At 44.0% G+C, this 13356-nt stretch overlaps 1 protein-coding gene across 1 annotated transcript; it reads right to left on the bottom strand.

The window, feature by feature from the left end:
• Positions 1–1132: 1132 nt before the first annotated feature.
• Positions 1133–11990, bottom strand: CCNB1 (cyclin B1). The gene is made up of 10 exons (XM_078675194.1): positions 11835–11990; positions 11062–11133; positions 8532–8672; positions 4007–4135; positions 3735–3920; positions 3500–3658; positions 3020–3256; positions 2708–2848; positions 1798–1908; positions 1133–1347 (listed from the first exon to the last, which is right to left on the bottom strand). The coding sequence occupies exons 1-10, from the start codon at positions 11853–11855 to the stop codon at positions 1243–1245; spliced, it is 1302 nt and encodes a 433-aa protein (XP_078531320.1). The 5' UTR covers positions 11856–11990; the 3' UTR covers positions 1133–1242.
• Between the last annotated feature and the right edge of the window lie 1366 nt (positions 11991–13356).

The following is a 13356-nucleotide window of genomic DNA, read 5'->3' as shown; positions in this document are numbered from 1 at the left end:
CCCCAGATGGCATGGTTCAGGGCAATGTCTGCCTGTTTTTTTGGGCTGCGTTTATCTGCAGGATAATACTTAGTCAGTATTCAGAATCACCTGTGGAACTTGGCGATTCTTCAGTTCCTCAGGGAACAAGTCCAGCTCTCAGAATTTGTTATATGCTTGCATGTTGCAGAAACGGCCCCAATTTATACTGTATTGAGTCAGCCCTCATGGACAGAGGCATTGAGAAACACATGATGCATGCAGACAGCCTACACACAACCCCTACTATTTATTAACATCCACGAGTCCTGATTACAGAAGGAGTGCAGCCACCAGCGGGGATAAACTTAGCAGAGGGCACTTGCTTAAGTGCAAACTTTAAGGCCTTTTCCCCATGCTTGGGCCACTGGAGTAATACTGAGTCCATGGAGAGGCTAATGACTCTGCAGCTTCGAAGATCAGGCTTCAGTGTCCCCAGTAAGGAAATTCCTTCTCCCAGTTAGGTTGTCAAGACACTGCTCAGACACTAAAGTTATCAGGCGGCAGAGTGCAGCCACCTGGTTGGAGGCAGGATCCAATGATTGTACTAAGCGCTACCCTTCCTGGTGGCACTGCCACACCTGGCACCATTTCCCAATGATGGACAGAGGACCATGTCAGTCCAACAGCAGGAAGTGCTTATAGAAGACCTGACTAGCGCAAACCGAAGGGCTTTCTGGCATGGTCATGTGATTTAGAACATCTTTGCAGATATACTGAAGCTAGTAAACTATCTGTGCAGCTACGAGAACAGGTATAGGAGACAAGTAATCCGGATTCGCAGCAGTGAAAGCCTTGGCACAGAATCACCCCCATGCAACCGCTTCAAAAAAATGTCCTGGACACAAACTGCAGTTAGTGAGTAGGTGGTCTGTCAGGTCTCAAGAACCCACATATTACATGCAGCCATGCATCCTTCACAAGGTACATAAGTGGCTATTACATCAAGCAGATACGTCAATGACAGAGTTTAGTTACACAACAGGTCTTCACTGGCTAAAGAAACCGAATTGTAGCTCCATAAGGATTTTAAGCCTGGCTACACAGACTACAGGAGCTGCAGTGTTAAGAGCCAATCCAGTGAGCAAGGACAAGACAACATTCACACAGCTGATTAGTTGGTGTTCAATTTATTAAAATATTCACTTTAAAAACAGTAAAACAATAAAATTCACAATATTTACATCCAGCACATGGTGCTCAATAATTCATAATAAAATTAATTTAGGACATTAATGGTCTGGCCAGCTCCTGTACAACTGGGGATTTGAGCTGAGAGATGGTGCTAATCTTCATTTGTTTGCCCGCAGAGTACTTATTCTTCACAGTCTAAAAGAAACAGGAAAATGGTAAACACTTAATGGTGGTTTATGAGCAGTTGCGTAATCTTGAGCAACACACAATTGCCATATTAACACGATTAGATTTGGGATATAATAGGGAATTGAGAATCTGTACTTAGCCCACGTTTAAATACCAGCAAATCTGATGAAGTTATTGCAGCTTACAGGCTTTATATCAAGGTATGAGAGTTCAAAAGAACGTTAAATGCTACAGGTGAGGCAACAATTCCAATTATACCCACTGAACAGGTGATGTACTGGACACAAACCTGTCCACCACAGACAGTGGAGAGAATTAATTTGATGTATTGTAAAGGGAAACTACATGTTGTACTTATCCACACTACCTCTGAGCTACAACGGTCTTCAAAATGAATTTTTTATGGTTAGGAAAACAAGCCAACACCCACCCACAAAATGGCTGTAAAGTACGTACCAAATGCTTAGTGAGGCCACGATTAACTTTCATGATGTTCTTTGCCATATGTTGCATGACTGGAGTCAGTGACCCTTCCGAGTAACACATGTAGTGCTCCAATGTGGGAGTCTAGAAGACAAAAGCCAATTACATTAAATGGGAAGGCTACAGCTACCATCTAAAAGCAACATGTACCTGTTTTAAGTCTGAACCCATCCACCCAGAATGCCACATTCAGGGAGTGCACCAACACAACTCCCCTCCCCAAAATGTATTGGTAGTTCAGCAATACACCATCTCACTGGTTAACTAATATCCACAAGACTGACTAAAGCTCAAAGCCAAGGAGGTAAACCAAACGAGCCTGCCATACAGCACATGTACCATTGTCAATTATTCCAGGAGGTGCCCAAAAGCATACTGTACCAGCATATGCACCCCAAGCATATTTGATGATTGCATGGCAAATTACAAAATACAGTCTGACAACCCAACCCCTGCATCCCCCCGCGCAATAGTGTCTAGTTCGCTTGTCTGGCCAAAGTAACTTCTTGAAGGTTTATGCAAGGTGTGGTTAAACATTCTAAGAAATCTAGAAAATCTCATGAAACAAACACGTTATACATCTAGAGCAGGTGCGAATTACTTCATAACAGGTAATCTGATACGGACCAAGTAGACACCAAGACAAATGCCCATGTTACGAGGGATCTAGTCATTGCAATAGGTTGCTTAATAGTAAGTTTCGCAGGAGATACTTTCAAATTGTAAGTCAAGCCAAGTTCCAGCCAATCCTCCCAGAAATCTATGAAGCATAGATTTCTTAAATTTGCAAATGGCATCACTGTATTAACATTATCACAACATGCCTTTTAAGAAGACATTAATCCATAAAACAAAGTAGTTAATCACATTAAGCCTAACTTACCCATTCCCCTCCACCAATTACTTTAATAGCCAAGCAAAAGGCAGCTGCTGCCACCTGAGATGGTGGGAAGTGCACCATGTCATAATCCACCATAACCAGCTCCATCAGATATTTGGCCAGGGTATGCTGTTCTGAGCTTACCTAAAGGATAGGGGATAAGGGATAAGGAATTTATCCAGAAACGAGGCAAACCTATTCACAGGTACAAAGGATAAACAGATTTAAAAAAGTTAGGAGCTGCTAGCCCAACGAAGTTCCATGACCATTTGTCAGTAGAAAGTCTACATGTAAGGTGCTACGGAGCTCAGTTACCTCGCCAATCTTTGAGGCTCGTCGTAAGAAGTGCAGTGGCAAAGGCCGCCCCAGGCCAAAGTCCAGGACCCTCAAGATCTTCATTTCCATATCACGAATCTGAGCTTTAGTGTAGGTGTGGTCTGTTACAAAGGCAAAGTCTCCAATCTCAGGAGGATACATCTCCTCGTATTTACAGGCAAGAAACATGGCAGTTACACCAACTAGTTGAAGCATCTTCTTTGGTACAGGATTTGCCTGCAAAAGAGATGTTCTAGTTAAAACCCTCTTCATCTTTAAGGTCAAGTACATAATTCAGATGCAGTGCAGGTTGGTCACTATAGCATATGTGCTTGGAGAACGCAAAAAAGTGTTAAGAAAGTAAATGTACTGCTCCTAAAGCCACACGAGCTCCTTTTGGTGTCCATTGATGCACTGGTTTTAACATGGTTAAATTTGCTCCAGGAAAACGAGTCAGCTCCACATAGCTAATACCCATACCTGCAGAAAACGATCAATAATTCCCACTGTCATGAACATTGTTTCTTGGAGCAGCCTGAACTTCATTTGGACCTGCACCAGCCAGTCAACCAATATAGCCCTCATGTTTCCAGTAACTTCATGGCCATCAAGATATCTTGGCCTCACAGACTGTTCCTCCTGTAAAAGTAAAGTCAGTTTAGTTGGAGTATTTTAGTCATTTGCTTTTATTAGCAAAACGTCAGTGTATACAAACCTCCAGGTTTCTCAGATAGTTGTAAATATCCTTCACATAAGCACTGCAAAGCATGGGGTTCTCTGCATCACCTGCGTCCACATCTTTGACTTCTATGAGCACATCAGAAAATGCTTGGCAAAGTCCTTCATCAGTAGCACAACCAGATGTTTCCATTGGGCTTGGAGATGGAGGTTCAGGTGCCAGCTTCTCAAAACAAATAGTATGCCATGAGTACACAGTTAGAAAAGCACCAGCTGGGCACGTCAACAGGATAGGCCAACACAAGTTACCTTTGCTAGATCTTTGACTGGCTTCACTTCAGGCACATCTGGTTTAGCTTCCAGCTTCTCAGGCACTACTACTGATTCAACTGGTTTGGATGCCTTTTTGGGGAGAGCCTTCTCTACAACCTTTGTATCCTATACAAAGTTAAGAAAATGACATGAACATATGACTTTCAGAATTAATTTGTTTACAATTACATTTGTCTGCACCTTTCACGAGATGTGTTCAGTTACCCTGTCACATACCAAGTCATGACAAAGTACTTCCTTGAACTACTGGAAAGCAGTTTATTTGTTGTTAAACCACTTCAGATTAAGCCCATCTACCTGGTACTGCTGTATTGACAGGTCCATGGCAATACCATTTCCTACAAATGATGGCCTGCACAATATTGTATTCTGCTCAACCATAGGAATGCCCATAGCAATCACATGCCGACAGCCTAAAAGGTCTCAAGTTAACTCGCATAATATAGTTCAAAGGCCCTAACTAGTCCTGTGTCAGCATCAGATGTTTCAGTAAACTCGTCAACCAGCGACTAGTTAGAAGAGCACATGGAAACTTAAACAAGTCAGAATTTGCCTTGAAGTAGATAGTTTGCTTTCTGCATTGTGCACAGTCAGCAATTATTTTTTGCTGAAGCCTAAACTAGGCCTACTTGTAATACTACCATATCACGCAAAATGTTGCACTGTTAAATAGAAATATGCTGACAGTTAAAAATAAAGTGTCAATTAATGAACATCCAAGAGGAGACCAGCTTTCTATTGCCCCAACTTGCAGGTATAGCTGGACAGCCTTTCCATATCACTTATGGGCAGATTAAAAACTTTAAGGCCCTTGGTCCATAAGGTATTGCAGATTTAAGAGCCAGAGTTAGTCCATATAGGAACTTAAGTTTTGCATCATACCATGTTGCAGCCATCTGAAATGTAGCAAATGCTTGAGTCAGCTAGTTGCCATTTCAATGCCAATACAACCACTGGCAGTTGCTCAGAAGTACAAACACTTCTGCAAAAATTGTTCCACCCTTAATTCCTTAGCAAGATGGTAGAGCACCATAAAGTTTAAACTCCACAAACCTTAACTGGTTTGAACTGACGGGAAGATTGCGTAGCCAAATGAACGGTAAATGATAAGGGACCAGTCTCCCTTCAAGGTTGAAGTACTACGCCAGATGATCATCCACTAGAATTCAGTGGACCTAACCAATGGTAACTTGAATGCTGGACACAGTCCTCCAAGTTGACAACCCTACTTTTAAGGAGGCCAAAATGTTAATGTTCAGTAACTCAAATGTACTGTTCTTCTGCAGAAGACCAAAAGTGATGCCAGATAGTTCCATAAAACTGAAGACTCTAAAGTATGCTCTCCAGTGCTACAAGTAGAGATCCATTGAAATGATTGTTCATTAGCACTATGGCAGACCAACCAGTTTGTAGTGTACCCAAAAGGGGACGAACAGTTACTTTGCAATAGAATTAACTAGCACAGTAGACTGGCATTACAGCAGTTGGGAAACTTTGGAAAGCCACCACAACCCACTGTCCAATACCGGATACTAGAATGACTGCTGGCAAGCCCACGCATGCCTGGCTTTAGATCCCTAATCAACCAAGTAGAAGGTAAGGCCGCGAGGATGTATACGCCTTCATCCCCTAATAAGGAGACCCTTATGTAATCTAGGTTACAACAGAAGGACTTGCTGTTTACAGGGGATGGATCAGTGTTTTTTAAAGCAGTAAACCTTGCAGGCTGTCTGAGAAGCCCTGTGACCACCAATCCCAAAAGGTTCGTTGAGTCACTGATCCCAGGGCATCCAACATCACTATTTACAGCCAGCCTTAAGCCACAAAGGGACATACAGGCTCTAGTAAGTGGTCAAAGAAAGTTACCTCTACAGGGTACCAAGCATATGGTTTGCTTAGTGGGCACTAGAAAGCCCTTAGATATGCCCCCACATTTGACACAGACAACTGCAATCACTGGAGATAAGTGACAGCCCAACAAAGCCATCTGCTGCTTGACTTTCAATTACTAGTCAGGAGGGAAGATTCTGAAGTGTTGCAGTATGCATGACCAAGATCGACTAGAGAACATAAACCCACTAGCAAGGTGGCACTGGGACACATGGGATTAGTAAAGTTGCCAATATGCATGTTTAATGCACTGCCAAGCAAGCAGAGGCCTCCAGAAAATGTGGTTACGAAACATAACTGGGTCACTAGTGCCAACAATGGCGGTTCGAAGGTCTTGTAAAATTAGAGTGCAGGTACTGCCACATGCAGGTGTCCTTATAGTAGGCAAAGAACAAGGAGCAGGTTCAGCCTTTCCTGAGTAGCTAGTGTGGACCCCAGAAGAATGCCACCTGAGGGTTTAACAAGGTATAGCAGCATTTACACATTTTAATCAAGGACCAATCTAGTCTTCATTGGGCTGCAACATGTAGCCTTTCAGTGGGACCAGCAAGAACCCCATAGGAGACTTAGCCTGCGCCAGCATTCACAACAGTTGTACTCAACAATCGCATCCACTCAAGTACTAAGTGGCCGTGACCATATGCAGTGCCTATGTAACAATCCAGCAATGTGGAATCTCCACTGTTGGCCTGAACAGCAAGCATTGTTCAAATCAGCATGAAGTAGTCAACTCAAATAACCATTTAAGAACCACCTCCATGATAGTGGGAGCAAAATATTCCTGGTTTAACATCTTTGGCACATTGCCACACGGTGTTGACTAGTAGCTGGTCAGTTACTGGGTTAGTGCTTTGAAGGCTTATATGCAATGTGATACACTGAGCTGATACAATTCTGTTTGCTGCGTTAGCATAGAGTCACTAACATGTGCTAGTTTCACAACCAAACTACAAATAGGGTTGGTCTTGACAGGACTAGAGCAAGTCAGTTCAGGCTGAAATTTTAGAGCATAAGCAAGAATAATCATTGTATGCTTGGATATACTGCTGGTGAAGACCCTGCAGTAGGCACCACGATTCCAGCAATGGCAATATTTCATACTGGGGCATTTGAGTGCAATCATTTTAAGGCAGCAACCAGATTTCTTTAAATTCAACGTTGCTTGCTAGTGTCCCACTCCGGAGGCCAGAGCAGTTTACTAACTAGTCACATTCGTTTAGATCAGCTAATGCCTTTAACCAGTTTAATGCACGAAGTCAGGAACGCACAATGCTTGGCAACTGACAATTTAATGAACTCCAGCAATGCTAGGCAGGTCACACATGACCCTCCTCCAATAGCCAGTTGACTGCATTGTACCACCAGTAAAGGTATCTAATCCACTAAGCAAAGCCCTATAGGCAATACTGCACAAGCTACAGCTGGTGACAACAGAGTTGGTAAATCTATTGAGGTCTGCAGTGTAGCAAGACCAAGACAGATTTTGTAAAGTGAAGGTAAACCGGTTTGAACCCTTGCAAAAACTCAAAAATAAGCTACAGGATTACACCACAGATGCACCAGAACAGAGGCCATTGAAAAATCATTGCACTCTTATTGCCCAGATGAGATCACATTTGATGCGTGTGGAAAAACAGATGTGCTACCCACCCCAGTCTGCTTTGCTATTTCCCCTGGGAAAGTGTCATTAACAGACCAATGACTCAGTATGCCACAAGATCAATGTGCTTCCATGAAGCAGAAGTGTGTTCTGGCTTGGAATAATGCGATACAAGCTGCCACCCAGGACACTACAGTATCCACTCATACAAGGTTCAACCAGAATCAGAGTGTAAGCTATAACGATAGAGTTGACTACACCACATGCTGATCCCAATGCGGTTAGATCAAAAGACATTTTATAAAAGTTGCCCTCTTCACTGGAGAATTGGCAATTGGACACCTACCGAGAAGGCAGTAACTGGAGACACCACGAGCAGAAATGATATCCCCAAAAAAGTGACTGAATTAGCTTGATAGCCCAGCACCAATCTTGCTTACTTTGGGGCAGCCTTAATGGCAAGCCTCACAGCATGTTCGAGACTAGTCTTGCACAAAGATTGTGGGAACACCTGCAATGTGTTTCTGCTGCTTCTACAATAGTGGGACCAAAAAGTTGCTTTAGAGCATACAACTAAACTGCCACAAAGCAGGTGGTAGAATTTGGGCCCACATTAAAGACAATTGTGGATCGGGCACGTAAAGAAGTCATTTCTTGCAGTAGATTTACATGGTCAGTCACTTGACTGAGCAGTGTGACTTGTGATGGCAAACTTCGATAATCCAACCTTTCTTGCAATGGGTGGCTGTAAGGGTTGGTTATAGTTCAAAACCAAGAGAACCCTAGAGTGTATAAAAGTTGGAAACGACTTCTACAAGAAGAAAATCCTGTATAACCACTTCCACAGTTACCTATCTTGGACCATGGTGCCTACACAATTGGAGAAGAGTAGACTTTCTACGATAGCAGGCTTCATTACATGAACCAAAGCTTTTGTCACAAGTCCAGCATTTTCCATCTCAACATTAGGCCATTTTAAGTCTGCCTTGCATTCACTGTTTCACCACTTACCTTTTTGATGGGCACTTTAGACTTCACATCCACTTTGTTCCCTATGTCTCCGAGTGCTGCTCTTGGTCTCAAGTTAGAGATGGAGATTGCACGTTTGCCTGCCAAGGTGGTCTTCACATTCTCGGCATTTGCCTGTGAACCCTAATTAGACAGTGAAAAAAATTACAGGGCGTTTAAAACCTGCAGCTTTTAATGCTAGGACAACCTGTCACTGGATCAAAACATTCCCCCGCCTTTTTCTAGGGCAAGAAAAACCACAGCTACCATGACGTATGTGCACAGAGGAAATGGGCAACTAAAACCGTAATCTGTATCCACCTGGTTGGATCTAGCTGCCATATAAGAGACGGAAGCCATCTCATTTTACTAGGATCGCCAAGAGGCAGTACTACCATCAGATGAAGTTCCAACCACATGAAATAGTCAGCATGATACAACTGCTTACTCAAAATAGCTCCAAGTCCTAGGATGCAAGATTTCGCACCTCTACACTTGGTCAGTGGAAATTAAGTGAGCAGCTTGCCAGCCCTGTAGAGTATTGCAGGTCAACGTATTAACAAGTTTACAGTAGACAAAATTACTCCCAAAAAAAGGGGGCCAGATTCGTCCCAGGGAGAAGACTTACAATTAGTACATTAGACCATAGAATGGAACTGCCTCATTAAGGTCAGCGTTTGAGCACCAACAGCCAATCCTCTAGTGGCTTCAGCAGAGGCCCAGAACCCTCAAACGGTAAATTAGCATATGAGCATCAATACTGCAGTAATATCTTCACTGAAACCAGTTAAAGACCTCCAAATCAGCAGAGTCACCAGGGTTCCATACTCGTCCATGTCATTTTCATCACGGAGTCACTAGAGGCTCGACTTGGATAACCTCAACAAAAATCAAATACTCAACATGCCAAGTATATCTAACTACATGAAAGTCCAGTCTGTCCAGATACCCAGCAGAGATGCTGTCTGCACTTCTCCTAGACATCCAGAGCCTACCTGAAGCCCAAACACCAAGACAGTTCCTGTTAATAGCTCAAAATAACCATGCACTAATATAAACCCACCTTAATGACATGAACCTCTGCAGCTTTGAAACCAATCTTTCACGAAATTGTGAAGTCCCTTTATTCCCAGAGTACCAACAATACAAATTAAAACTGCCTACATCTCGTATCTAAAAGATGTGATTACGTTCCTCCATAAATTCATCAGAACTGTTGCTCAAGCCCAAATACTGTATCGTATGCAACAACCTGCTACATGGCATCAGTCTCCATATTTACACCCCCAACCCCAAATTAAAGGCATCCTAGATGGTAGGATGCCTTTAAGGGCCAGAACATCCATCAAATCACCCCATACAGATTAAACTCCATTCCTTGGCAGTCCTCAACATCTTCCAAGCCAGCAACATCAATTACACCATCCTGACCAGTAGCCGGCTCACCTTCGAAGACTGGAGATTAAGCATAAAAATAAACAAGGAAGCCTAGTTTATATAGACACCCAGGTACCCATTAGGACTACCTCAACACTTTAAGTTGAAAAATATTTGAACGTTCCCATTTAAAGGGCACTACAATCGATGACGGCACACTCTTGCTCCCAGAGCCCAACTACCTGTCCATGGGTATAGCTTCAGGGAAGGAGGACACAACTATTAAGTGCATTTTGTGATACATAGTTGGAAACGGGTGCCTTCAGTTGGCTAGGGTGAGCTGGTGCGGTCTTATTTTATACACAACACCAACGCCCTCTCTTTTAGAAAGAAAATAAAAAAAAGTTTCGCAAAAGAGTGCTCCCATACCAATCAGGGTTACTCCCTTATCACTGCCCCTTGTCCCCTCTTGTAACACCCTGCTTGTTGTACAAAGCATTTTAACATTAAGGAGGGGTATATCTAGTGCTGTGTTTTCACCACAAAAGTAAGGCAAGATCACCCGCTCCCCGCCCCATTTACTTTTCAGCACAAGAATTTGCACCGCAAATTTACCTAAAAGAAATGCAGCGCAGCTGTGCCTTGCATTACCTGGTTCAAAGTGGAACTCTCATTGGTGGTGCAGTGGTGTTCCCATGCAACCACCCGTGGTTTTTACTAAAGCTATTAACAGAAAAAAGTGTCATCCCATTTTAAATAGGCACCATCATGGGGGAAACAAAAAATGCCTTAATTTCTCCTTTGACTTTCCATGTGTTCTGCACTGTACAGCACACGTACAAAGTGGTCAAAGTTATAAAGTTAGTATAAGCAGTGCGATCTGAAAGAGTACCCTTCCAATGCAAAGCCTATGCTAGACTCATAGAAACCCTTTCACTATGTTGCAAGGGTATGTGGTGGCAAGCTACCTTACTGTGAGCCAGCTAGAGGAGAGACTGCTCTAAATATGGAGCCATCATACGTCATATTTAGAGAGATGGCATCCATCCCCTGTACTAGCCCCATGGCTCCTTGACTTTATGCTAAGGTTTGACACTCTGTAGGTGAGCCACTGCCTTTTGACTAGGTTCGCCCAGTACAAACACTCCATACGTACCAATTGCGTAGAGGACACAGCTCTCTTGCCTGCCAGAGAGGGCTTGACGTTGTCAGCATTGGCCAGCATATTCTGAAAATGTTAGAGAAGTAAATTAAGTGCTGCTTTGGGGCAACTAGCGTTACAGCATTAGAGGAAACCTAGGACAATCAGGGACGTGGAGAGTGGGGCGTTGTAGTAATGACAGAATGAAGGGGGGTCTCGACGCTCGAGATTGAGGGATACAAGACAAGTTCCTCATTCGCTTAATAAGTGAAACTTCAAGGAATACATATTGGAAATCGGTCGGAAGAAGATACGTAAACAATTACGGAAGGCATAACGGTATGGTGGCTAGGACGCTTCAAGGGGGAACATGGCGCGTGGTACATATTGAAGTCTGATAGGATCTGGTGTGGGGGGGGGGGGTACTTGTAAATAAGACAAGCTGGCGATGACCAGCCCAGTACGGCAGCCCAATGGGGTCAGAATAGTTATATAGCACTTACTACCCCCTGGCGAGGCGTCGAAGCACTTTTAAAGTAACTTATGCGTGAAGTAATAGTGCACAGTAAAATATTCGCCAAGAGTCAGAGCAAGACTTACTAGGAAGTGCAACGTGTAGGCTCGTAGAAAGAGTGGGGGGGGGGGGGGTCCAGAACAAACAGCACCCAAAGGCAAAGGGATGAAAAGTAACCCCAGCAGCACAAAATATCAGGAAAGGAAGACTAAAGGAGCACTGGAAACCAGCGTTCAGGGTGACAAAAGGTAAAGCTCACCCCGGCGGCACTCACCCTAGTAACTCGCAGAGACATGGTGCAGAAACAGGGGCGACTTCCACACAGCAACAGGAATACGCTTCGAGAAAGAATCAAGCAACTCCAGAAACACGATACTGCAGAAACAGGGGGCGACTTCCACGCAGCAACAGGCTTCCGCTTCGAGTGAGAATCAAGCAACTCCAGAAACACGATACTGCAGACAAGGCCCCGCCTCGGGTTTAAATCTCGCATAGCCGCGCTCCATTGGCTCGTTCGTCTCGTTCCGTCGCTTCCCATTGGCTGGTTGATGTTCTTTTAGAATGCGTTTCTATAGGGATTAGAGGGAGAAAAAAACCTCGACGTTTACACACACTACGGCAGCCTGGATGGGTCCAGTTGAGGTGCTTTGCAGTGCGTGTGAACCGGAAGGGTGGCCTTTAAAGATCGCTTATGCTGGTTGCATTTCCACGTTGTCTAACAGGCATGTCCGGGTTGTGCACGTTGTCAGTACACGAGAGGCACTCTTTCACCACAGCTGCCAAATGTCCCTGTGACGCGTTATTAGCCAGAGCCTTTCAAGCAACTAAACGTTGTATTCTTGCATTCATAGCTTTTTGTTGTGAACGCAGACCTAACAATTCCCGCATTCAGTGTGCATAATTGAATGCATAGCCTGGCTTGAAGCAAGGTGACAAAACGTACATATGCCTGTGCATGTTAAACATGTACTATTTAATTATATTGTAATTGTGCTTATATAGCGCTTATCACCTCTAACGAGGCGTTGAAGCGCTTTTTGGCGAATAGCACGCTACTCCGGAACCCAAAGGATTACAGGTGTATTATTATAGTGAAATGTAAATTGTTGATTTGAGCAGTGTGCTTGCGAGTCTGTTATTTTGATAGATTAGGATAAAAGGGAGATAGAGGAGGGAAGAGTTGGGATAGTGTTGTTTGGGAAATCATATTAGTAAGATGAGGTTTGAGATGAATCAAAGTAGGGATAGAGAGTCCAGAAAAGCTTAGATGAGACATCATAGTAATAGACTGAGGTTTGGAGTGAGTTAAAGAGAGAGGTAGGCAGTGTCGCCTTATCCGCTGAGGAGGGGCGACACTTAGCGAAACTCCATTTCCATTAGCAATGGAAATGGAGGGGGGAAAAAATGATAATAACTGGACGTTATTATCATTTTATTTGTTCTTGCGTCTTTGCGAGGAGGGGCTGTTCTGCTCTCAGAGCATGGGAAGGAGTGGTGACCCTCTGTAAAGTGCGCATGAATGTTTGACCGGCCCTCAGGCCGACCAAACACTCATGCACATTTTGCATGTTCTCCATGCAGGCTGCATTACAGCCTGCATGGAGAATATGCCCAGGCCCCCATTCCCCATCAGAGCGCAGAACCATGGAGCTCAGACCAATCACAACGCTGCATTGCAGCGTTGTGATTGGTCAGGGGAGCCTGGCTGCTTCCTCCTCCAGCTGGAGCGGGGTACGGTACAAGGAGACGCAACGAGGTAAGTTTTCTCTCCCCCCGCCTCACCATCCCTGATCCGT

The sequence above is a fragment of the Lissotriton helveticus genome, chromosome 2_1, assembly GCF_964261635.1.
Source record: "Lissotriton helveticus chromosome 2_1, aLisHel1.1, whole genome shotgun sequence".
Classification (NCBI taxonomy): Eukaryota; Metazoa; Chordata; class Amphibia; order Caudata; family Salamandridae; genus Lissotriton; species Lissotriton helveticus.
This window is presented reverse-complemented; position numbering and strand designations above follow the sequence as displayed.